Genomic DNA, 23,731 nt, shown 5'->3' with positions numbered 1-23,731 from the left:
GGGAAATAGAACAGAGGATACGAGAAAAGCGGAAGGTGATGAAGGTAATGGAGCGTACCATTTATGTTCGCCACCCTCTAGAACGAGCCGGGCGCCCTGGAACGGACCATTACCTCTCCTGAAGAAGGGGAGTATGGGAGGAGGCTGCAGCTGGTTGGGGCAATAGGGATGGGGAGGTGAAAAAGGTGTTTACTCTCTCAATGCGCAGGCGCGGAAACGAAGCCTCTAGTTCTTAAAGAGATAGGAAGAAACTGACCTATTTTCTATTGAGATTCTTCTAATAGGTTGCCTCATTACATCAGCCCGACCCAGGATCGGTTCTGTGAAGATAACATTCCAAGGAGCTCAGCTCACCCCTCTGCCTTGAATCATTTTCCCCTACCCCCAGCTTGGCGCTAACCCCTTTTTAAAAAAATTAAGTCATTAATTCATTCCTTCGGCAGAGACCAGTTGAGCTTGCCTCTTGCTGGGCTCTTGGGCCACTATGAGCACACAGTATGGTGGTGGAGACAAGCAGGTACACGCACAATCCCCACATAGTGTACCCAAGTGTTGCGGGAACTCAGAGGAGGAACTGACTTAATCCTCCTTTGGTGAGAGGTGGCAGACATGGCTTTGCTTCTGAGTTGGAACGTAAGGACGAGTAGGAGTGAGACTGAAGAGAGGGGAAGCGAAGAGAGCACTCCAGGCTGGTGGAACAGAGTACAATTGTGGTGAGGGGTGAAAAGGCCTGGCATCTTTGGGAATGGGGAGCGTGAACTCTGTTTAAGGGAGAAGTGAAATCCTTGGGCCTTAGCATAAACATCATTTCCTTAAGGAATCCTTCCCTGGGCCCTAGATGGGCTTGGGTCCTCTTGCGGCCATTTGTGCTCAGAGCTCCCTGCAGTCCCGTCATAGGCACTTTATTTACATTTATGTCGGTTAAGAGATCTGTTTCAGCTTGCGAGGTGTAAATGTGAAATGAGCATCTCAGTCTCATTCTGATCATTAAGACCTAGTATCGTCAATATATTCAACTCTAGCGGTAGCCCAACTTGTAGCTCCAGGGGCTCTTATAGTCCCTCTTTCTTTTTAGTACTGGGGTGTTGAGATGGGGGTTAGAGGCAAGCATTTTCTTAGGGGACCTCTTGTGATGCCAGTTGGAGGCCATAAGCAGCTTCAGTGCATATGGTGGTCCCTTGGAGGATTTGGGGTTATCACTCCAGCTGACCTCAGCCCTTAGTCTCATGACACTTTCATCTTTGCCTCATGCTTGGCAATTGCTAGCAAGTCAGCAGCCACTATTTCATCCACTGTCCAGACTCTGGGGTCCATGGCCTAGGCAAGATCCACTTTCCATATCTGCACCTTTCAAACTTGAAGGGAAATTCCTGCCACACACTCTCTCCCCAAACCACACCTCTACCCCCTAGTATCTCCAACAGGAACCAGAGGTTAGTAGGCCTATGATAAATACTTGTGGAATGAATGAAATAGGGCTCTGCACTCACAGTTTAAATTCTGATTAGAGAAACATACAATAATAAATTCAGTACATACACAGTGTCTCAGTTTGTAATAAGTGCCATGAAGGGAGGAAATCAAGTAATGTGATAAAGAGTAACCACAGCAAGGAATGGCTACTTCAGATGGAAAAATAAGTAGTAATCTGAGTGAACCATGATAATGGCTTGGCCTAGGAAAGAGCAGTGGAGACAGGCAGTGCACCTTTGGTGGTGGAATTGTGATTGATTAAAGTAGTAGAGGGAGGGGGTGCCTACCTGGCACAGTTGGTAGAGCCTGGGAATCATGAGTGCAAGCCCCATGTTAGGCATAGAGATTACTTAAAATATAATTATAATAAAACAAAGGAGTAGAGGGAGAGGAAGAAATGAAGACTACTAAAGACCTGAGCAACCAGGTAGATGGTGTCATTTGTTAAGATGGAAAGACCGAAAAAGCATGAATCAAAGCTCCATTTTGAACATGTTTTTTCTCTCTCTCTCTGTCAAATAATATAAATAAAAACCTAATTTTTTTGTATAATTTGACAGAGAGAGACACAGCGAGAGAGGGAACACAAGCAGTGGGAGTGGGAGAGGGAGAAGCAGGCTCCCCACTGACCAAGGAGCTGGACTCAGGGCTTGATCCCAGGACCCTGGGATCATGACCTGAGCCGAAGGCAGACACAACGACTGAGCCACCCAGGCACTCCTAAAATTTTTTTAAAAATGGGGCACCTGGGTGGCTCAGTCCTGGGTGGCTCAGTCGGTTAAGCGTCTGCTTTCAGCTCAGGTCATGATCCCAGGGCCCTGGGATCAAGCCCTGAGTCCAGCTCCTTGGTCAGTGCGGAGCCTGCTTTTCCCTGTTCCTCTGCCCGCTGCTTCCCCTGCTTGTGTTCTCTCTCTCTCTCTCTCAAATAAATAAAAATCTTTTTAAAAAAATGAACATGTTAAGTTTGACCATTACAAGTCCACATGAATATGTCAAATAGGCAATTGGATATATGGGTTTTGAAGCTCAGAATTCTGAGGATATAAATTTAGGAATCCCTTACATATAGATGGTGTTTAAAGCCAGGGGACTGGATGTGATTCGGAGAAGAGACTCAGGTCTGAGCTATGGGGCTCAACATTTAGAGTTCCAGGTGAAAAGGATGAGTCTCCAAAGCAGGTGCTGAGAAGCAGTGGCCAGAAAAGCAAGAGGAAAACCAGGAGAGTTATGAAATACCGGAAGGCATGAAAGGAGTGTTTTGAGATGGAGCAGTTGACAACATTCAGAATCCAACCAGTGGCCAGAAAAAAATTAGAATGCCAACCTGCTGTTTTTTTCCAGATCCCATTTGTGTTCCCTGGCTCTGGGACACTTCTCACCTCACTCAGTCTCAGACTTCAACTTCCCTTAAACTTGAATCTACCCTAGAACATAGAGACCATCTCCATACCTGAGATACATACACACACTCACCATGCTCATTCATTCAATCATACAATTATACAATTATTAAATACCTATTATATGCTAGGCCTCAAGGATAGGATGGTGGGGGTGGGGGCAAGAAACCTAGTCCAGGCATTCAAGGAGCCCTCAGGAGCTTATAGTGTATCAAAGAAGACAATCACTCAAATATATAGTGACAAATGGAGAAGTGCCACAAAGGAAAAGTATAGGGTACCATGAGAGCCTGTCACAGTGTCAACTTGTTTAGACTATGCATGATATGCATAGCATCCAACTTTCACGCACAAATCTTTACTATGTCCCAAGGCAACCCTGGACAGAGACTTGGGAGACCGGGTCTAGTCTCAATCCTCCTTTAAACTCACTAGGTGACATTGAGCAGGTCCTCTCCCCTCTTTGGGCCTGTTTCCTTTTCTGTACAATGGAAGGCTGAGAGAAAAGACTAGACCACAGGTTCCTAACTTCAGGTCCATGACTGGGCTTTAGGGATACAAAAATATATAGACAGTGGGCCCATAACTTCCATCAGATCCTTTAGAGGGGCTGTGACCCAAAGAAATCCAAGGACTTATGGAGCAGATAGTTGTGTGATAATGTGAGCAGGAAACACAGATGACAAAATGATGGCTTGTGGAAGTAAGTTTTTCTTTCTTGGACACCATACTCCTCCATTGACCTTGTCAATGTGTACAGTGATGGAAGAGAAGGCCTGATCCCCCTTCTATGGATGGTGAAGCTTAGTCACCATATAATGGTGCCCTAGAGAAAGGATGGGAGGAACCTACCACTGGTGGTCCCTCTCCAGAAACAGAACAAAGAAAGGCAGCAATTCCACATAGGAAGTCTCTATTACCCTTTGTGTCACTTGCTTCATGGTGCCTCGGTCCACCCCATCTGATCCCTCATCATTCCTGGCTGGAGTATAGACACAAACTATATCCATATTGGAGGCAAGGTTGGGATGTTTACGCAAAGGAACTTTATTTAGAAACTAAAGGGAATCCCCCCTCCAAAGAAAGCACTTTGAGGTTAACTAAGATGTCTGTAAGTTAGAAATTTTTTATTCAACTTGTAAGAATGTCTAGCCAAAAGTCAGCTGGTTTGGCATAATCTTTGGGATATTAATACCCTGTCTGTCATCTCCTCTAAGGATGTGGGAGAGAGACTCACATGGGGACCTCTCTGAGGTCAGGTAGGTTTCCAACCCTTCCAGAACCTGTGTCTCAATCTCCTGCCAAGGGTTGGCTATGCTATGGAAAAGAGAGGCACTTTCTTTGGAATCTAAAAGGCTACTGTAGGTGCAGGAATAAGTGTTGTATGTGTGGAGCAGGAGGGACAAAAAGGCAGAGACAGCAGCCTGTGCATAGCCATTGTGTTTTATTGGATTGGTGTATTTTTTTATTTTACAAAATATACAGAGGAGCCAAAAATGCAAAGCAGTCAACAGTGTTCTGATGGGAAAGGGGGCTCCCTCAGGGCCCTTCCCCTCAGATCCTGACTGACTGGGAGGGTGAGCTAAATGGAACGAGCAGGTATGTTAAAGGGTGGCAGCATGGCAAGAGTGGTCCCTGCCTTCTAGATGCGTACGGGGGCATCTCTGGGTAGACTGAATAGAGCAAAAGAAGACCCTAAGTAGGAATTGAGGAGACTACGTGGGGGGTTGGAATAGAGCCTGGGTAGATCAAAGATTCTAGTGAATGCCCCCTCACAGAGTTCAGATGCTATGCCTGCCTCCCTCCTTCCCCTTTCTTCTAAGGCATCCACTGGATGGTCCCTGACTCACTCCATGCCTCCAAGTCTAGAAGAACTGGTAAATGAAAACTTAAGTTGTAGACTTCAGAGAGGGTAGGCTGAAACTTTGGCAAGTATCAGCTGGGACATCTCCCACCCATATTCCCCTGTTGCTGCCACCACCCACACAAACAGGAAGGAAGGAATTCCAGCCATGAGCCAGACATCAGGATCCCAGGCTCTCCTGGAATACTGAGGAGAGTATGGAAATTTCTGGGGCATTTCCAAGGAGACAGAGTCTTCTGAAGGGCCTGGGACCCAAATTCTGATAGCCTGGGGGTGGTAGACCTATGGAGCTCAGAGCTATGGTCTGGCATGCCTGAGCTGTCACTGACAATCTCCAGGCCTTTCTGCACTCTACCCCAGCCACCTATGACCTAACCACCTGGCTCAGGCCTAAGATTTCTCCCTCTCCATTCTTGTCCCCCCTCCTATAAGGCTCTCAAAGGCCCTGGTCTGGAAGGCCAGTCAGTGCCATAGACAGAACAGACTCTCTGAGAAGAAATCTTAGAGGAAATGCATATGAGATCAGGGATAGGGAAAGCACCATACCAGGAGACATTTTGTCTAGTGTTGTAGTTTCTAGAGTGGGGATGGAAAGTGGAGAACCATTTATTTCCTATAACAGGGGTACCCTTAGCACTGAGTATCAGGCAGGAAGGGGGTGGGAGCTGTTGGGAGTTGGGAACACCCCACAGATACACTCTGCCCATGCCCTGGCCCCTTTAGCTCCAGCAATCTGGACCACTGAATCCCCAGACTCTTAGATTCCTACAGCCCCCAGGGCCCAGCTAGGATGAGGACAGACCTGGGAAGAGAAGGGTGAGTTCCACCTGGACTAGGGCTAGAGTATAGTCCCCCCAGGGCAACTGACCCCCTTTCCTGGGGAGTTAGATGACATTGTCAAAGAGCTGCATGGACCTCATGATGTTCTCGTCCTGTAGCCATGTGGGGGAGAGGCAGATTGGAGAGAGAGAGAGAAATAAAAAAGAGCTTATCAGGGACACAGAGAGGGACAGTCACTTGAAATGGGGACACTCAGAGAGAGAGAGAGAGGCGGCAAGGAAGGAGACACCCAGAGAGATCTGAAGTAGGGAAGGGACAGGCCTCCCCGAGTCGTGATGGAACAGGACTTGGGAGTGTGGGCAAGTTAGGGAGACGATACTCTGCCCAAAGGAGCTTTCTCCTACATCACTGAATTGGACCCTGAGTCCAGATCATGGAAATGTGGAGGGCAGGGGTCTGTACCTTTTGGCAAGACTCAATGAATTCCTCAATGGTCACCACGCCATCCTTGTTCCTGTCCATCTTCTGCAAAAAGGTAGTCAGGTAGAGAGAACAGGAGGGATGACAGGAGAGAGGCAGGAAGAACTCAGGTAAGTTCACTGCCAGGACCTTGCCTCCTTCCCTTCACTCCAGAACCCTCCAGCCTACCCAGTCCCAGGCACCTGGAAGAAGCTCTCCACGTGCTCCCTTGGGGCCTCCTCTCGAAGTGCAGGATAAGTATACTTGCCCATCATGTCATAGATGGATTTCATGATATCAAGCATTTCCTGTTAGGCCAAGAAAGAAAATGATCCTTCCTCAGAGCCTCCAGCCTCCAAATGAGGAGGCCTAGAGCCTAGGGCAGACCTCACCCCTTGCTGGTGAAGCATGCATGGGTCACATTTTCCTCCTTAGGGCCCTATGCACCTCCCCCCACACATAAAAGCTCTCCAACTCTTCAGTTGCTCCACACCTCCTTGGTGATGCAGCCATCCTTGTTGAGGTCATACAAGTTGAAGGCCCAGTTTAGTCTGTCGTCTATGGTTCCCCGAAGAATCACCGACAAACCAGCCACAAAGTCCTGGGAAAGAGACAGGGGGGAACTGTATTTTCAGATACCCTTTACCCAATCCCCAATATGGGTTTGGCCTGTGGATCCTGGCCCTGAAGCGCCAAGAAGCAGGCCTCCCTGACCCACCTCCTCCAGCTCACCTCAAAACTGACGGAGCCATCATGGTTGGTGTCAAAGGCATTGAAGAGAAAAGTAGCATATGTGCTGGAGTCTGTAGGATAAGCGTGGATAAGTTTGGCTTTCAGACAGGAGAGGACTTCCTACTTCTATGGGGCTCCCCGAACCCCTCTTATTACTTGGCATTCCCAGCCCCTCCAGAACCCTCTCCCCAACTCAGCCTAGAGATGGACAGCTGCTTCCTCTCAGGCCTTGTCCCCTCACCTCCTTGAGGAAAGAACTGAGAGTAAATCTGCTTGAAGTTCTCCTCATTGACAATTCCACTGGGACATTCCTGGGAGTAGGGGGAAAGTTAGAAACCAGACCGAGTGCAGAAACAAAACCCCCTTCTACTCACCACCATCTACTCCATGCCAGAGGCTCCCAGAGAAGGAAAAGCTTCCTGTCTCGGGGCGGGAGGGGGGGCTCACCATGTAGTTCTTTTAAGGAAGGCAAGACATTTCAGTGCACAAGTTTAAAAAAGCGGAAATAACCAGCAGGCCAGTCTACAGGCTCCACCTTGCCTCAAATTGGCAGGAGCCTCGGGCGAGAAGTTTGGTCTCTGGGGAAGAGGGGTCCCTCCTCCTCCCCTTCCCTCTCACATTCCTAAAGCATTCAGGCCAATCTTAGAAGTCCGGGATAGGCCCCGCCCCTCACCCAGTTAGGCCTTGCTTTGCACTCACATTCTTGAAGCCCCGGTACAGGACTTGCAATTCCTTGCGTGTGAACTTGGTTTGCTCCTGCAGCTGCTCCAGACCCTCTGGCCGGTGACACACCGTGGACAGTTCAAACTCATCCTCCACGCTGTCTGCAGGGGGGGCAGTGTGGGGAGGGGGGGACAGCCGCGCCTCAGGCCCGGCCTCCACGAACCCTCTTCAAAACCACCGACCCACCCATCCTCCCCATCTCCAACACCAGAGACCAGCCTGCCAGTTCCTTGGACCCCGGTCTGAGGATTATCAAGGCAAGGAGAAGACGCTGGTCAGCTTCCAGGTCTATCAGGTGGCTGGGCCCATGGGCAGGCCTGGCCCTGGAGCCAGGGGTCCGACTCATCGCTGGCCCCTGGGCCCTTGACCCTCGGTTGAAGGGGAAGGCCCCCAACCCCATCTTCATCCCAGGAAGGGAGTAGTAGAAAGAATAGGTTCAAGAGAAAGCGTCTGAGGGTCCAGGCTCTGGGCCTTCCCTGACCCACTCAGATCCCCCCAGCCCCACACTTGCCCCGCCCAGATCCTTCTCTCCAGCCAATCCCCGCCTATCCCAGCCATGCTCGAGCCATGCCCCGCCCAGCTCCAGCCAAGCCCATCCAGACCCCACCCCTACCCTGCTCCCAGTAAACCTTAGCTAAGGCTTCATCCCTGGCCCCATCTCAGTCCTGCCCCAGGCTCCCAACATCCAGTCCCCAGGCAAGTGCCCCACCCCACGCTCCCGAAGGCCCCCGCCCCCGCCCCCACCAGGACAGTAAGTCACCTGGGTCCAGCGGGCGGGGTCTGTGGGGGCGGAGGGAAGCTGGGACTGCTAATGCTGAAGGGAGCGAACTGTCACCGAGAAAGTGGAAGACCCGGCCAACTGCAGACACACACCTCGCCCCTCACACGCAACAGCAAATCTCACAGACCTGCGTGTTACAATGCACACACACGCAGCCCCGCGCGCAGAGGCACAAATAATGAACGAGCACAGACACACACGAAACAGACTCCACAAACACATGCTTGTGGGACTCACGCCTGTCATTTTCCCGAATCTACCCGCATGTGGGACCCAGTGGAATCAAACACAATGACACTCTCAAATAACTACAAGATGGGTCTCTGTGGCTTGCAAAATTCAGTATGATCCTATGGGGTGGGCAAGGCCCAACTGAGGAAACAGGCCTGGAGACAAAGTGAGGCGACTCAACTCGGGACCGGCTGGGACTAGAAAACCCAAGTGTCCTGGCATTTGGAGGAAGGCGGGATCCATCGTAGGCACCTGCATCTATCCAGTCAGGGCAGGGGCGACATGCATCTCGAGGCCCAAAACGTTCCCCAGGACAGAGCGGGCGGCCACAGTCGCAGACACTAAGCCACGCACAGACCTCACAGCAGTCTGGTCTTGCCCGGCCACAATGGCCATACCCACATAGTCTCAGGCCTCAGCCCTGCCACACTGGCCACGCCCAAACACCCGGGCTGACTCATTTTGCTGACCTGTGACGCCCACAGACACTTGGGCCCCGCCCCCCAAACTGGCCCCGCCCCACATTCCGCTTCTTCCTGGCACTGAAGCTACGCCCTCCCCACACTGGGACCTACCGGCGCCCACCCCCCCACACATACCGGTAACGCGCGCGCGCGCGCGCGTACACACACACACACACACACACACACACACACACACGCAGGCCCGCTTCTGTCACACTGGTCACACCCCGACACATACGGGCCCCGCCCCCGGAAGCACAGGAGAGGCACTTGCTTTCACTGACTGAGGGCAGGGCCTGGGGCCCGCAGCAAGGCAGCAGCTTGAGGAACCGCTGCTTCAGCGCTTTTTTAGTGGGCCCTGGAGGGTGGCCTGGGAAGAGAGAAGACCCCAGGAAGGCACATTAACCTTTACTATCCCTCCGTTCCCCTCCCCACCATCACAAATCAACCCTGAGGGGAAGGGGTGTTGGGAGAGGACTGGAGGAGAATGGTGAGAATAGCTGGGGCTGGGCTAGGGGACCCCAGTGGGTTTCACAGGCATAAAAAGTCCACTCAGGCATCTTGTATAATGGGACGCAGTTGGGGACAGTGAGGCCACCAAGGGGAGGTGGCACTGGCCTCAGTGCCTGCTGACCCAGTGCCCTTGGCTCCGGTGCTATAGCTGGACCTCTGAGGGTGATGTCCAACCCAAGGACTGCCTGGGTAGGAACACCTCTCTGTCTCTGTCTCTCTCTCTCACACACACACACAGTGACAAGCGTGTACAGTGACACATAGAATGATAAATCACAGTGATGGATGCCACACAGGGACAGCTTGATACCCAGCAACTCACTCAAACCCAATGGCCTAATCAAGCAGGCCCCAACACATGCACACATACACAGGTACACACACACTTTGACATATAATTCCTTAATACAAACATATACAAACGTAGCCTAGGAAAAACGACACATACATATGAGGACCCACATAGGCCATCTTACATGCAGCATGATCAAACCATACAAAAACGCATGGGACATCATGACATGGTATGTTAAGGACACTATAATACACTGTGACCCTATAACATTATGACACATATCAAGGTCACCACGACACATACCCATATCATATTGTGACTTAGGGGCCCAGATACCTAAGACTGCACATCACCAACAGAACCCATGTTTGTTCTGCCCACCTTTCCTTCCTATAACCCCTCATCCCAGAGCACCTGGAATCTCCCTACCAGTGGAACAAAGTTCCTCATCAGCTAATTCATCCCCCCTAAAAGTGTGTCCCCTCTCATGTCTTTGAAGATGACATGATAGCAAACTTTGAAGCAATAACAGACCTTGGAGATGAGTATTTTTTGTAATGTGGGGCTATCCAGGGCCACTGACCACAGCTCCCCCCACTGCCCCTTATTTACACCTGTGTCCTACAGCTCTAATTGCATCCCAGGGAGGGTTCTGTGTTGGTGTGCCTGTCTCCCGCAGCACCCACCTCCAGACTCCAGGACCAGAGTCCACAGGGCCCTAGCACACTGATCAGTCCATTTCTGGAGGGGCCTAACTTCCTTGGGTTGTAGGTTACTAGGGCATCCCAGCTCCCACGCAGGCCCCGCCCCCCCAAACCAGGCTCCACCCTTCAGGACCCGGCCCTACTCCCGGGAGGTAACGGCTTAAAGTCAACCCCCCCATACTTCCTCTCTTCCCCTCCCCCCGCAGAGCTATGGCGAGGTAGGAGGGAGACCATGGGCCGAGGGGGGGATCGATGGCGGCCTGGCCCCCAGCCCAGGGCTCCATTAGCCCCGACTTTGGTTTCCCGAAGCCCTATTGCGTCTGGGGCCTCCGGTGGTGTGGTCGCAGCTGGACTGGGAAGGGCGGGGGAGGGTTACGGCACCCCCGCCTCTCCCAGCCTCCCCGTCTTCACACTTCCCCCCCTTCCCTGGTCCCCTCCCTGTTCCCAGAACTCCGTTTCCTCTAGGCTCCCCTGAAAGGTGGGAAGGAAAAGGGCTGCCTTCAGCCTACAGAACACATGGGTTTCCTGGATGACCCCTCTTCCCACCAGTCTAAAGGGCATGGCACGTCAGAGCCAAATGGACTTCATTGTTTCAGGATTGGATGAACCCCAGTTCATCTAGGACCAACCTTCTCCCCACCCCACTCCGATAAATGCAGCAGAGGATGGAAGGTGAGTTGGGGGTTTCCTGCTCTTACTGAAACCTAGAGCAGGCAATTCATTGGCCCTTCCTCTTGTCTCCAGCTCCCTTCACATCTTTTCAGTTCTCCCCGGTGTTTACCCTATAACCCTCCTATCACGGTTCTTGCCTATTTTCCTGTCCCTGGTGGACAGGAAAATAGCTGTGCTATGGAGCTGCACAGTTCTCGGTGTGAAGAGGAGGGAGAGGCCAAATCTCTCAGGGGAGGCAGAACATGCTCCCCTCTATATCTCCAATATCACTCTCTCCACTCAACTTTGGGGTGATGTGGAGAATTGATTTCTCATTCCCAGTGCCCAGGCCCTGGAGATTCTGAGACAAACTGGGAGGGCAAGGGGGCCTGGGAAGCAAGGTCCCTGATCTGTTGTACCCCTCACCCTCCTGCCAGAGCTGATCTATGAATGTCTCATTCACAGTGTTCCCACTCGTGTCCCTCCTGAACCCACCCCCATCCCAAGCCTTGAGTATGGAGCTGGTATTTTCTCAGGGAACTCTGGGAACAGCCACACACACGATCCAGTACCCAAAGGGGCCCAGCCACACAACCTGTCCCCCTCAGGCACAGTCATATTCACCATCTCACAAAGCCACATACTCCGTCCCTCTGACACATTAAATCACATCCCTGTCACATACAAAGGCTCACCCAGTCACACACTTTGTCCTTTTTCACACAGCTGAACACATGGTCACACCCCCTGTATCTCTCACACGGAGTCCATGCACACTCTGTAACCTACACCTGCAAGGATGGAAGTGTGGAGAGTCACACACATCTTCAGAGCCATGGTGGGCCCCTGGCCCCAAAGGGACTCCCCAGAAGTCTGGTGTTATCTCAGGATCCCTGGAACCTCCTTCCTCTCCTCCTGATAGCCCTGCCTGTTTCCAGACCTCTCCTCACGTCCCCGATAGATTCCCCTCATCTCCATACCCCAGTCCTCCCATGCTGTGCCCTTCATGACCCCTCCAAAACACCCTGGCCCCTGGCCCTCTCTCTTCACCTCCCTCAGACACCCAGCCCCCAGATTCCCTCCTCACCTCCCCCAGAAGCCCTGTCCCATCACTAACATGCTTACCCCTGCCCCCAGTCATAAAAGCAGAGTGACCCCCTCCCCAGTGCTGCGGGCGGTTGCTTCTCCAGTCAGCAGCCCAGACACAGCCAGACACCTGGGTTACCTTCCAAGGAGACAGGCTCAAAAAGGCCAAACTGCTCCAGGACCTTGACAAACAGAGCGAGGACCACAAGCACAGCAACCATCTCCAGCCCTTCCAGGTTCATGGTGGGCCTGGGGCATGGCCCCCACCAGCTGAGGCTCAGACACACTGGCAGCCCTCCTCACACCACCTCCCCCTCAGGCTCCCCAGCCTGAGTAGGACCGCCTGCAGCCTCCCTCCCCCTCTCCCTCCCAGCATCTCCTCCCTCCCCCGCCCCCTCACCCCGCCTCTGCCCCACACGCCTCCCAGCCACGGCCTCTTCCTCTTTACGGGGCCACTTCAGCCTACAGACTGGCATCTCCTCAGGAGCCTTTGGCGAGAAGGATATGGGCCAGAACAGGCCAGGCCAGAGGAGGAAGGCAGTGACCTGCCTCTGTCCCTGAGGACAGCTTCCCCCAGACACCTTGTGGCTACTCTGCCAAAGGGAGGGGGCAGAGGGAGGAGCTATGCTGAGGGAGAGGGCAGGGAAGGGCAGTGTATGTGTGTCTATGAGGGAAACTATGAGCTGCACATGTATAAGTAATAGATGTATGTGACAGAATATAAGTGTTTTCTTGTGTGCATTCCTGTGTCTGACTGTAGGGAGAGTAGGTGTTTCTCCAATGTGTGTGGTTTACACATGATCGTGTATTGTCTATTAGGTGTGTGTCTTGTCTATATGGGTAAGTGACCTGGCTGTCCATGGTATGTGTGTGTGCGTGCACTGGAGTATTTGAGTGTGTATGGGGTATGAGGTGTATGTGTTTAGCAGGGCTGTGGGATGTAGGTCTGAAGACTGAGAGTATAGATGTGTCCTATATTAGGAGTATGGGTCTACAGTGATTGTGTAATCGTATCTGCGTGGAGCTGTATGAGAATATAAGCAGGGAGAAGGCAGTGACCTCTCCAGCCAGGAGGACACGGCCAACATCGATCGTGGTTGCCATGGAGACTGTGAGGTGGGAAGCACTCTCTTTCCACAGGCCACAGATGGGGAAACTGAGGCCCAAGGGAAGGAGGATTAGGTCCAATAACCTGGGCAGGAAAAAGGCTGCTTAGCCTTATCATGACCCCCCTGGGGAGGGACTTATTGTGGCTACCTTTGGGCCCCACAGATTCAAATTCCTTGGGAGAGAAGAGAGTGAGCTCCTCCCTTCCTCTCAGCCAGGATCTGCCAAAGCCTTGCCTGCTCCTTGAAAACTGTTACGGAGCTGATGGAGAAGCCCAGAGGAGGAGGGAAATCTGAACCCTCCAAGGAAACCACCTACCCTCACCCCCTGGAGCATTCCCGGAGCCCCTCCCCCATCTTCCCTGCTCCTTGCCAGTAGTGGTGGTGTGTATGTGTGCGTGTTTGTAGGGGTGGGGAAGGGCCTGCAGAGCCAGTGAGCCTCTGAACTACGGCCAGTGCTGGCAAACACTGACTAAGCACACACTGTGTGTTAGATCACACCTGTGTGCTTACAGACATGATCATGTTTTTTTTTAATTTTTAATTTAAATTCAATTTAGTTAACATTTGGTGTATTATTAGTTTCAGGGGTAGAATTTAGTGATTCATCAGTTGCATATAACACCCAATGCTCATTACATCACGTGCCCTTCTATCACATTTTTTAAAAGATTTTTTTTTAAGATTTTATTTATTTATTTGACACAGAGAGAGCACAAGTAGGCAGAGCAGCAGGCAGAGGGAGAGGGAGAAGCAGGCTCTCCGCCGAGCAGGGAGCCCAACATGGGGCTCCACCCCAGGACCATGGGATCATGACCTGAGCCGAAGGCAGATGCTTAACAACTGAGCCACCCAGGCGTCTCTAAGATTTTATTTTTTAAGTAATCCCTACACCCAACGTGGAGCTCGAACCTACAACCCAGAGACCAAGGGTCGCATGTTCTTCTAACTGAGCCCTCCAGGTGCCCCCAGACATGACCACATTTAATTTTCATAATAAATCTATGAAGGAAGTACCATTATCTCCACATTACAGCTGGTAAGACTAAGGCAAAAGGAAGTTAAGAAAATCACCAAGATCAATAAGAGTCAGAGCCTCAGTTTTAACCCAGTTTGACCCTGAGCCTGTGCTCTAAATTGTCACACTACACTGGCTCCCGTCTTAGCCAGCTTGCCCACTCAGGAGGCCCAGTTTAGGGGGACTGACCCCAGAGGGAGCCCTCCCCCTTGTCCAGCTCTGGGATGAGTGTGTCTCAGCTCCAGCTGTGGAGTGAAAGTCGGGGTGGGTCTGTCCCTAGGACTTCATTTGAAGTTCACTGATCTGCAGTTCTACATGGCCACCACTGGGGGTCAGGCGTCCATCTCCTACCTTACTTTACCTCTTCCTAATCCCCCACCCCCACAACATCTGTGGAAAGTGTGGAGCGCATGGGAAGAAGGGTATGCCACAGGCTGGCTTGGTCCTCTGCTTGCCCCTCCACCCCTCCTCCAGGAAGAAGTCAATCTAGGGACTGCTTTTGGCTTCTCACTCCTTAGAGGTTACAGATTTACAGATGAAACCAGCAAATATCTCCCTATCACTGTCCAAATTCCACACCTGGCATTTAATTCCCTCTACCATCATCAGCAGATTCCTTTCTTTCCAGCCACTTTGGCCTCCTCACTGTCCCCCAAACACATCAAACTCAGTGCTATCTCTATGCCTTTGCTCCTGATATGAATGCCCTCCTTTCTGTTCTGTTCTCCAGTTCTTACCTGACAGGAAGGACCTCCAGTCCTCAGCAGGCTCCCAACTACCTGAATTTCCAGTGAACTCAATGTTGGGCCTTCGAAACTCAGCACTTAATTCTGTAATGTTATTAAGTGGGAATAGTAAAAGGAGGCAGCATAGCATGGTAGGGAATAGTGTGGGCCAGAGGGCCAGATTTCCTGGTTTTGTCAGTTGCCATTAACTGGGCAAGTTCTTAACCTCTGTGTGCCTGTTTCCCACCTCATATGGTTGCTGGGAGGAGTAAATGAATTAATACATGGAAAGCTGTTAGAATAACTCCTGGCACAGAGTAACTGTGAAGTGTTTGCTACCATTATTAATAACATAACATCTTCCCCCTTACGTTTCTATAACTCTTAATTAACAAAGCATTTCCACATTGTTATCCTGATGCCTTCTCATGACAACCTTATGAGGTGGGTAGACTGAATAGTATTGTGCCCATTTCACTGATGAGGTAAACGAGGTCCATAGAGATAAAGAGACTTGCTTGAGGTCACCTAGCTAAGATGAGAGGATGCATATTTGAACCCAGATCTTTCTGGATCAATCCTGTTTCCTCAACTAGATTCCAAGCTCCTAAAGGGCAAAGATGTTTAAAAATTGGACTTATATAAACTGAATGCCAGGCTCTGTGGAACAAAGGTGAACTAAACAGAGTTCTGGCTTCCACTGGGTAGGGAGAGACAGCCCACTGAGAGAACTATAAGGCTTCTATTCATTCAAAAAATATCTGTTATGTGCCTTCTATGTGGTAGGAACTGTTCTAGGCAGGCCATGAAATGAGCTATAAAAGCTCATTTAACTGTAAAAGCTCTCTAACTTGGAGAGGGTATTTCTTGAGCTGCTTCTTAAAAGATGGCTAAATGTTAACAGTCTACCTTAACAAAGGGGTCCGCATTTATTGAGCACATTTTGTGTCCTGGACACTTTACATATATTATCTCACTTAGTCCTCATAATAAACCTGAGAGGTAGGGTCTGTTACTCCTGCGTTTACAGCTGACATGGTCAGAGTGAGTAGTAGTATACCAATTTTGCAGACGAAAGAATTGAGGCTCAGGGAAGTGATTTTCCCAAGATAGCACCGAGGGAGAAGGATGGATCAAGACAAACCAGGACCAAAGATCTGCCAGCCTGTCCTTCCAGTGTGTGTGGGATCAAGGAACCTTGGATGACTATAGCTTAGTTTGTGTTGGGGGAGCCGTAAGTGAAAAGACCAAAATGGCTCAGATTCCATAGAGCCTTGAATGCCAAGCCAGACTATCTGGAATGAAAGAGGCAGCACAGTCACATCTTCTGGTTCTCTGCTGCTGATTCACAGATAGAGAGATTGACAGGCTTGTAGGCTGTTGCCCTGTCCCTGGACCCTCCTCTTCTGTCTCTCACCCTCACCCTCAACATTCAGAGATCTTGACCCAGCCTCACAGGGACTCAGCGTTCTTAATCAACCAGGCCCCTGGTGGGAAGGTCTGTAAGTGAAAGAGTGAGTTGTTTTCCAGACTCCTTTCTCCCCACTGAGAGATCTTTCAAGTCCTAGGGCCCAAAGAGCAACTTGCCCAGATCTGTCCTTAAGCATCCCTGTGTCACTTAGCTCTTCACCCAAGGGAATGAAGTCTTTTATTTTTTTAAAGATTTTATTTATTTATTTGACAGAGAGAGTGAGAGAGCACAAGCACAGGGAACAGTAGAGGGAGAGGGAGAAGCAGGCTTCCTGCCAGGCGGGGAGCCCGATGCAGGGCTTGATCCCAGGACCCTGGGACCATGACCTGAGCTGAAGGCAGACGCTTAACCATCTGAGCCACCCAGGCGCCCCGGGAATGAAGTCTTAACGGAAGCACTTCAGGCAGAGTGAGGGCTCAAGGGAACTCTGTCTTGAAGCATTAGGTGGGCCCTCCTTAGGCCCCTCAAATCTCACTGCAGAGATACTCCTAACATTTAGTTGTTTATCTCTCACAGTTCAAACCCGGAATAATACTGCCTTATGAGGGGACACACCCTTTGTAGCTGTACCACTTTCATCAGTCCTTGACCCCTTGGTGAGACCCCAGCCAGTGAAGACTCCAGAGCTCTTCTCTCAGTTCCCCAGCCCCATTCCATCCCCAGCCAGGCCAGAAGACACGGCAGCCCCCAGCTTCATTAGGTGATTAATGAACTCCCTAGGCTTTGGGGCTATTTTGGGGCCTGGAAGTCATTCCTGTTATGATTGAGAGCTGGTCCTGCCGGGCTCCAGCCATCTGTCACTGGAGACAGGTCCAAGCAGGGGGCTTGAGGGACGCATGCTCCCCAAGAGACTGCCAAGCATGGCTCTAGCTCAGCCCCAACTCCCCTCCTTCTGGGGAACACATGGCAAGGAGAGGCCTCCAGAGGCTCAAGAGGTTACCACGGAGAGAGCCAGAGAACTACAGATCCCAGAATGCCACGGGGCTAGGTGGTTTTGGTCTCTCCAGGCCAGGTGGAGAGGTGATGCTAGGTTCTGTGGGCCTTGCCCAGGCAGCCCTAAGGAAACCCAGGTGGAAGTGTGCTTACATTTCAGCAGTATCATATGATATCCACAATCCACATGTCATAAATTCGACACATCCCACACCAAGGTACAATCTTGTGAAGACTACACAACTCACTTAGTGTGACTCAGGAACCCTCAACCCAACTCTAAAGCATAGAACCCCAGGTACATGCAGTTTCAGTGTCACAGAATCCCAAAGATATGCAACCCCAAGGATGCACAGACCCAGTGATTACAACCTGAGTGATGCATAACCCGGTTCGTACAGACTCCCAGAGATAGACAAAATGGTGACAAACAATCCTTATGCCACGCAAGTCTATTCATCCCATCGTTCATGAACTCACTAGCTAAGTTTATGTTGGTCCTGTCCCACCTCAGGATTTTTCCCTTCTGGACACTGACCCCAGTTAGCTTAAGATCCCATTAAACTAAGCAATTTAGTAAAGGGTTGTGCCTTTTCCCTGTTCGGCTGCAAGCTCCCTCCTTTTATCTCTGCAAGGGGCCTCACCCTTTACATCCACCTGCTTAAGACCCCCTCCTCTGTCCTCAGTGAGAAGCCCTGCCTCATCCTCCACCATTTGAGGGACCATGATGCCCCCTATCCTTTCCTCTTTGAAGACCCCTATCCTCCACCTTCACTATAAGAAACCCTATCCCTAGCTCCACTCTGTCAGGGAGCTTGCCCTCTAAACCCTTTCCTTTGAGGGATCCTGCTCCCTCCATCTCTGTGAGGGGCCCTTCCCCTCCCCACCTCTGTAAGGTTCTTATCCCACTTCACTCACTTTTTGAAGGGTCCAGCCCCTTCCTCCCTTCCTCATACCTGGCGACAGCGACCCAGTCACCAGCTGGTAGAGGGATCTCGCTGCCTGCCCTAATGGGCTCCGGCACCTGCGGGGGCATCGGTTCATGGTTCTGCTGAGAGCACACTGGCGAAGCTCCGCCCCCAAGGCCCGGGGCGGTCGGGTCTCCGCCCCCACTCCAGTGGGCCCTGCGTGGGCGGCGCGGGAGGGCCGGACCGGCAGGACCAGAATCTTGCGCTCGCTCTCTCCTCTGGGCTGCAAGGGGGAAAACGCACCCTGGCCCCGTCATTTGAAGCACCCGTCCTCAAAGTTCCTAGACTGGGCGAGGCGGGGGAGGGGAGGACGGACTCTCTCACAGCCTTCTCTGGGAATGTTTCCTGGATTTCTAGTGCGGAGGGGAGGCACCCAGGGGTTGTGAAAAAGGAGCTGGGGGAGGGGATAATGAACCTTACTCTTTACTGCCCCGCTTCAGCCCTTCCTTCTCTGCCTGTCGCACACCTCCTCCTCCCAATATGGCATGGAGAAGCGATGGGGGGGGGGGGGGTAAGAGGACATAGTTGTCATGGCAACGTCCCACACTTCCATACTTCCTAAACCAATGGGAGAGAGCAAAAGGAAGGAGGAGGAGCTGCACATAGTAGTGGGGTGGCAAAAAAGAGGCGGCTCCAAATCCCTTTCTCTCATAACTTTCGATTTTGTGTTCCTCTGTCTTGCTCCAGTGGGTTCACATTCTCCCATCATATGCTGACTGCCAGCCAAATGCATGAAGGAAAAGCTCTCCTCCCCTCAGTCCCAGCCCCGACTCTTTCCAGGACTCCTATCAGGCTGTACCCAAGGTAAACCCTTTCAGGACCCACTGAGGGCTTCAAACTGCCGGGACAGCCTACAGGAGAGACATAGTTCCACTCCTCCGACTGGGATCCTGTATTTTTGGCTAAAAATCCTACATTTAGGATTTAGGCGAGAGTCACCTCCAAACTCCATGCAAATTTTGCCCCTTGATTTGGAGGCGACATCCCCGTTTGGAATCAGCTCCGTAAGCATGGCGGCTCTAAGACCACACGGGGGCGCCCTAGACTGGGGAAACGATATTTACGAGCAGAGGGACCCGAGTTCAGGCCTTGGCCAGCCAGATCCCAACTCTCTCCTCATCTTCCCCAAGCTTCCAGCTTGGACAGGACTGCCACAGATTGCTGCTTTTTCCCACCACGCCATACTTCCAAGTAGCCCTGCGAGGCTTGGAAGACCAGAGGGGGTAGATCTGGGGCGGGGTGGGGCTCAGATTCTCCCCACCCCCCACCAAAAAAAAAAAAAATCTCCCCCAGCTTTGAGTGGGGGAGGAAAATGATCGGGTGTATACCCAGGATGCCTTGATGACTTAAGGACTCCCTCCCTGTCAACCTAATGGACCAGAATGACGGGAGCCAAAGACCACCCCCATGTCCATCCCAGGAATCCCTGGGATGCACAGGGAAGGAACTTTGGGAACTAGGAAAGCATGGCAGTACATATGTCCAGAAGGCTCTTCAGCACCTCGGACAACGACTCCCCCTTTGGGCTTCAACTACGGTGTCTCTGGGCACCCAGCACCTTATCAACTTATGGGAGGGGGGAGTCCCATCCACAATTGTCTCCTGCTGTAAGATAAGACCTCTTTCGAAAGGAGAGCTCCTAGTAGTGCTATTTCTACTTTCCAAGTCGTGTGTGGAGCTATCTACAGTGAGGATGCTGATGATGAACACCATTCTTGACACTTGTCAACATTTGACCTATTTCCCTTAGGAGGCAGACAGGCAAGACGTAGTATTCTCCATTTTAGAGATGAGAAAAGTGAGACCCAGACAGCAAAAGTAATAGAAAGCTCATTCCTGCACCTTCCAATACAAGTACTTCCCCACCTTCACCCAGTCTCTCTTTCAAATAGCCAAGTGGGGAGGGGATGGTTCCACTAAAGGGGAGAATCAATTAAAGCAGGAAGCAAACACTGACTAATGTGGTGCTAATGAGCGCCTTGGGGCCTTATACTCCCAAGGATCCTGGGTTGGTGAGAACATAGGTCAAGGCAGAGCTGGACCTTTGGATTCCACCCCAGTTTGAACCACATCTAGGTCACATCTAGTGCCTGCTTGAGCCAAAGGGCTCTTTCTTCTGGGAGTCTCAGCATAGGAACTAGGACTTCCCCAGGGTCAATGAGTAGGGGAGACACTTTCTCAAGTGTCTCAATTAGATCCTAGTTCTCTTCCCCATCCTGGAGACTTAACCTCACTCCCCTCAGGACAGACAAGGATCATGGGCTCCCCCCACCTCCCCAACTTGTTTCAGACACAGGAGACAGTCTCCCTCCTCCCATTCATTGTTGGAGTTCCTGAGCAGGCTGCACAATGAGATAGAAAACACACATGGAAATGTATACAAGGTGACACAGTCACCCACACAAACACGTAGGTCTGCCTACCAAACCCAGGAATATGTGAGAGCCCAGATGTACTCCATACTGTGGGAGACAGAGCACGCCTGGGCAGCAAAGTAGTTTGGGACGGTCACATGGCACCTTCCAGGCCAAGAGCTTCTATCTCTGGGTCTGGAGGGGAAGCAAGAGGGGGTGTTTTCCTTCAGATTGGCTGAAGTTCTGAGAGGGTTGTTGAGGGTTAAAAGAGCTTCAGTTGGGAAAGAATGATATCTGAGTACTTTCTTGGGGGTGGGGGGCGATGACCCAAACACTAACCAAAGCCTCCCCATAAGGGCCAGGTGCTGTTCCTGGGAGCCAGGCTGGGCAGACACTAGAGTCCCTCCTTGAGTACACCTGGGCTATTTGTGGAAAAAATAGGGAAGCAGTGGTATGCGGTAAAGGCCCCCTTCTACACCAGGAAACCAGAGAGGAAGCAAGGGTAAGACGAGTCATAGACACTCACAGAACCCCACTGCAGACATTGCCACATGAAAGTACACAATCAGCATGAAACGCCAATATAATCTGCATAGTCTCACAATCACAAAACACAATACAACCTACTTTAACAAATGCTTGCCCCAGGAGGGTCACAGTCTAATTAAAGTCTTACAAAGACACATAGCCCCATAAAGTGAAGCCCTGACACATTCTGATTGTCACATGCCACTGCATACAGAATCACACACTCAAAGCACATTGTTGCACATAGAACAGAGACACATGGTCAAAACAACTTCATTAGTACAACAGAGTCCTACACAACCTCACTCAAACATCTGACAAGATCATACAATTGCACAGCCAACAAAATCACACTCACCCTATCACCAAGCCTAGGGCACATGGCAACAAGCTGAGGGAGGCGCGCACACATATACACACAGACACACACAAAGAATGACAGGCGCTCACGCACGTAACACCTCCCACTCCAGACACTCTCCTAGCTTTGTGTCACACACGCCCACACCTGCTGCCTCTCCCCACCTGCCCGCCTGTCTCCCCCACCCCCCACGGGACCCAAGGCTTTGAACCCCAGTGTCCTGCCGCCCGGAACAGCCTGGAGGGTGCCTGGGAATAGGGTAGAGTGTGAGTAAGGGCCTGGGTCAGATAGGCTTAAGGGTCCGGGGGGGATGGAATCTACACTCCCTCCCGCGACCCTTGAGCCCCTGACTCACCTGTGAGCTGGTCATAGGATCCGTCCAGGTCTCGGGAATCGGACAAACTCTCCTTGCGGCCCTGGCCCCGCATGGCCCCCGGCGCCCCCGTCCCGTCCCGCCTGGGCCGTGGGAGGGGGCGCCGGGTGGCCAAGATAGGGCGCTCACACGGCGCCCCCTGGCGGCCTTGCACGCTGTCTGAGCTGGGGCTGAGTCTGGGATGGACTGGGGTCCCGCTGGGGGTCCTGGGGCAGGAGCTGGAGGCTTGGGCAGTAGGTGAGCGCAGAGCCGGAGGCAGAGCGGAGCTAAGCACGGAGCCAGAGCCAAGCCGCCTCTCTCCTCCCGCCCCCTCCCCGCGGCTGTCACCGCCGCCTCCCCCCTTTGGCGCTGCCGGGATTGGCTCCCCCTACCCCCCGCCCCCTCCTCTTTGCAGCTCGGGGGAGGAACCCGGTGAAAGGGTGAGCTGGGAAGTGCGGGGAGGGAGACTGGTTCTCCAGCAACACTATCCCCTAAACCTGAAGCCATGGGTCCTGGCGGTGGAGGGAGCAGGGCCAGAAAAGACCCACTGTGAGGAAACCGTGCTCCCCACCACCCCAACTCTTAGGCACTCCTTCCGCCACCATCAACACCAGCCAGGGTAAGTCTGTGTGTCCTGTTCAGGTCAGTCTCCATGTCAGCCCCTATCTTCTCTATTGTTCTCCTCCCACGTATGGGTCTCTGTGGTGCCCCGCCAATGCCACCCTGCTACGAGGGGGTTAGGGATGCAGAGCAAAGACCAGCCCAGCCTCTAACAGGCTCATCTCAGGCCAGTGGACTACAGTTTTCTCTTCTCTCAGAAAGACTCCAACTCTCAGCCACTGCAAGGCCCGTCTCTGGGCTACATTCACTCTGATGGTACCTTCTTCCCTGATCTAATGACCCCCATTGGCCCACCAGGAAGAAAAGGAAAAGAGTGAACCAGGTGTTTTTCAAGACTTTATTCTTTTGTTCCTTTTTCCCTTTCAACTTTCCTGCCCTTCTCTCTTGTGACCTGCCCTGTCCTAGATTCCTTGTTTTCCAGAAGATTTGGGGAGTCACTGAATGGTGTGGGGGATCCAGGTGAGGATACAGAGTGGGTAAGAAATGCTTTTGTTATGAGGCCCCCTTCCCCTGGATTAGGTCCTTTTCTGAAGCCAGGGGCTACCACTGAGCTGGGCTGCCTCCAGCTCTCCCAGGAATGGCTACTGAGTGACTGAGCCTACTTGTCTGACCTTCCCCAGGCTCTTCACTGGACTGCTAGCACAAGAGCCCCCAACCCGCCAGAAGGAAGTGGGGGGGGGCAGCATCTGGTGGGTCTGGATGATGTGGTGGCAATGTCCCATGTGATCCTCTTGCCTGCCCAACTGCTCCTCTGGAGAAGTGACCTGCTGAGACTGAAAACTTCAGCTAAAGTGACCCCACCACATTTAATGTCTTCAATTGGATTTAATTTCCAAGCACTTGATTCAATTAACTCAGCAGGATCTGTGGTAGGAGTTCAGGCATGAGACAGGGACAAGCAGCTAAAAGGATTGTCTCTGGGAGCAATGCCCTGCTCCTGGCTCCCCCCTGGCTCTGGAGGGTTCTCCACAGACCTGGCATAGACATTGGGATGTGGACAGAGCATGGGCAGGCCCTTTAGGGGCTGAATTCTAGATGATGATGGGGCTCCTCTTCGGAGTTCTTAGAACAGATCTATGTAAATGGGCCAAGAGATGGACTTTTACAATGGAGGGCAAGGAGTCCTTTGCACTGCTTC

General features: G+C 51.9%; 1 protein-coding gene across 6 annotated transcripts; it reads right to left on the bottom strand.

The window, feature by feature from the left end:
- Positions 1 to 4,332: 4,332 nt before the first annotated feature.
- Positions 4,333 to 22,048, bottom strand: KCNIP2 (potassium voltage-gated channel interacting protein 2). 6 transcript variants are annotated; one of them, XM_028098429.2, is made up of 10 exons: positions 21,976 to 22,048; positions 9,182 to 9,277; positions 8,192 to 8,245; positions 7,408 to 7,532; positions 6,950 to 7,019; positions 6,709 to 6,779; positions 6,470 to 6,577; positions 6,180 to 6,284; positions 5,980 to 6,042; positions 4,333 to 4,738 (listed from the first exon to the last, which is right to left on the bottom strand). In XM_028098429.2, exons 1-10 carry the CDS (start codon positions 22,046 to 22,048, stop codon positions 4,655 to 4,657), a joined length of 849 nt encoding a protein of 282 aa, XP_027954230.1. In that variant the 3' UTR covers positions 4,333 to 4,654. The 6 variants fall into 6 exon arrangements, with proteins under 6 accessions (XP_027954230.1, XP_027954229.1, XP_027954231.1 ...); XM_028098428.2 differs by having other exon boundaries at positions 4,688 to 5,669; positions 8,192 to 8,290; XM_028098430.2 differs by having other exon boundaries at positions 4,688 to 5,669.
- Between the last annotated feature and the right edge of the window lie 1,683 nt (positions 22,049 to 23,731).

This window comes from Eumetopias jubatus, unplaced genomic scaffold, assembly GCF_037043125.1.
Source record: "Eumetopias jubatus isolate StellerSeaLion01/CBP00866 unplaced genomic scaffold, mEumJub1_p1.0 scaffold_17, whole genome shotgun sequence".
Classification (NCBI taxonomy): domain Eukaryota; kingdom Metazoa; phylum Chordata; class Mammalia; order Carnivora; family Otariidae; genus Eumetopias; species Eumetopias jubatus.
This window is presented reverse-complemented; position numbering and strand designations above follow the sequence as displayed.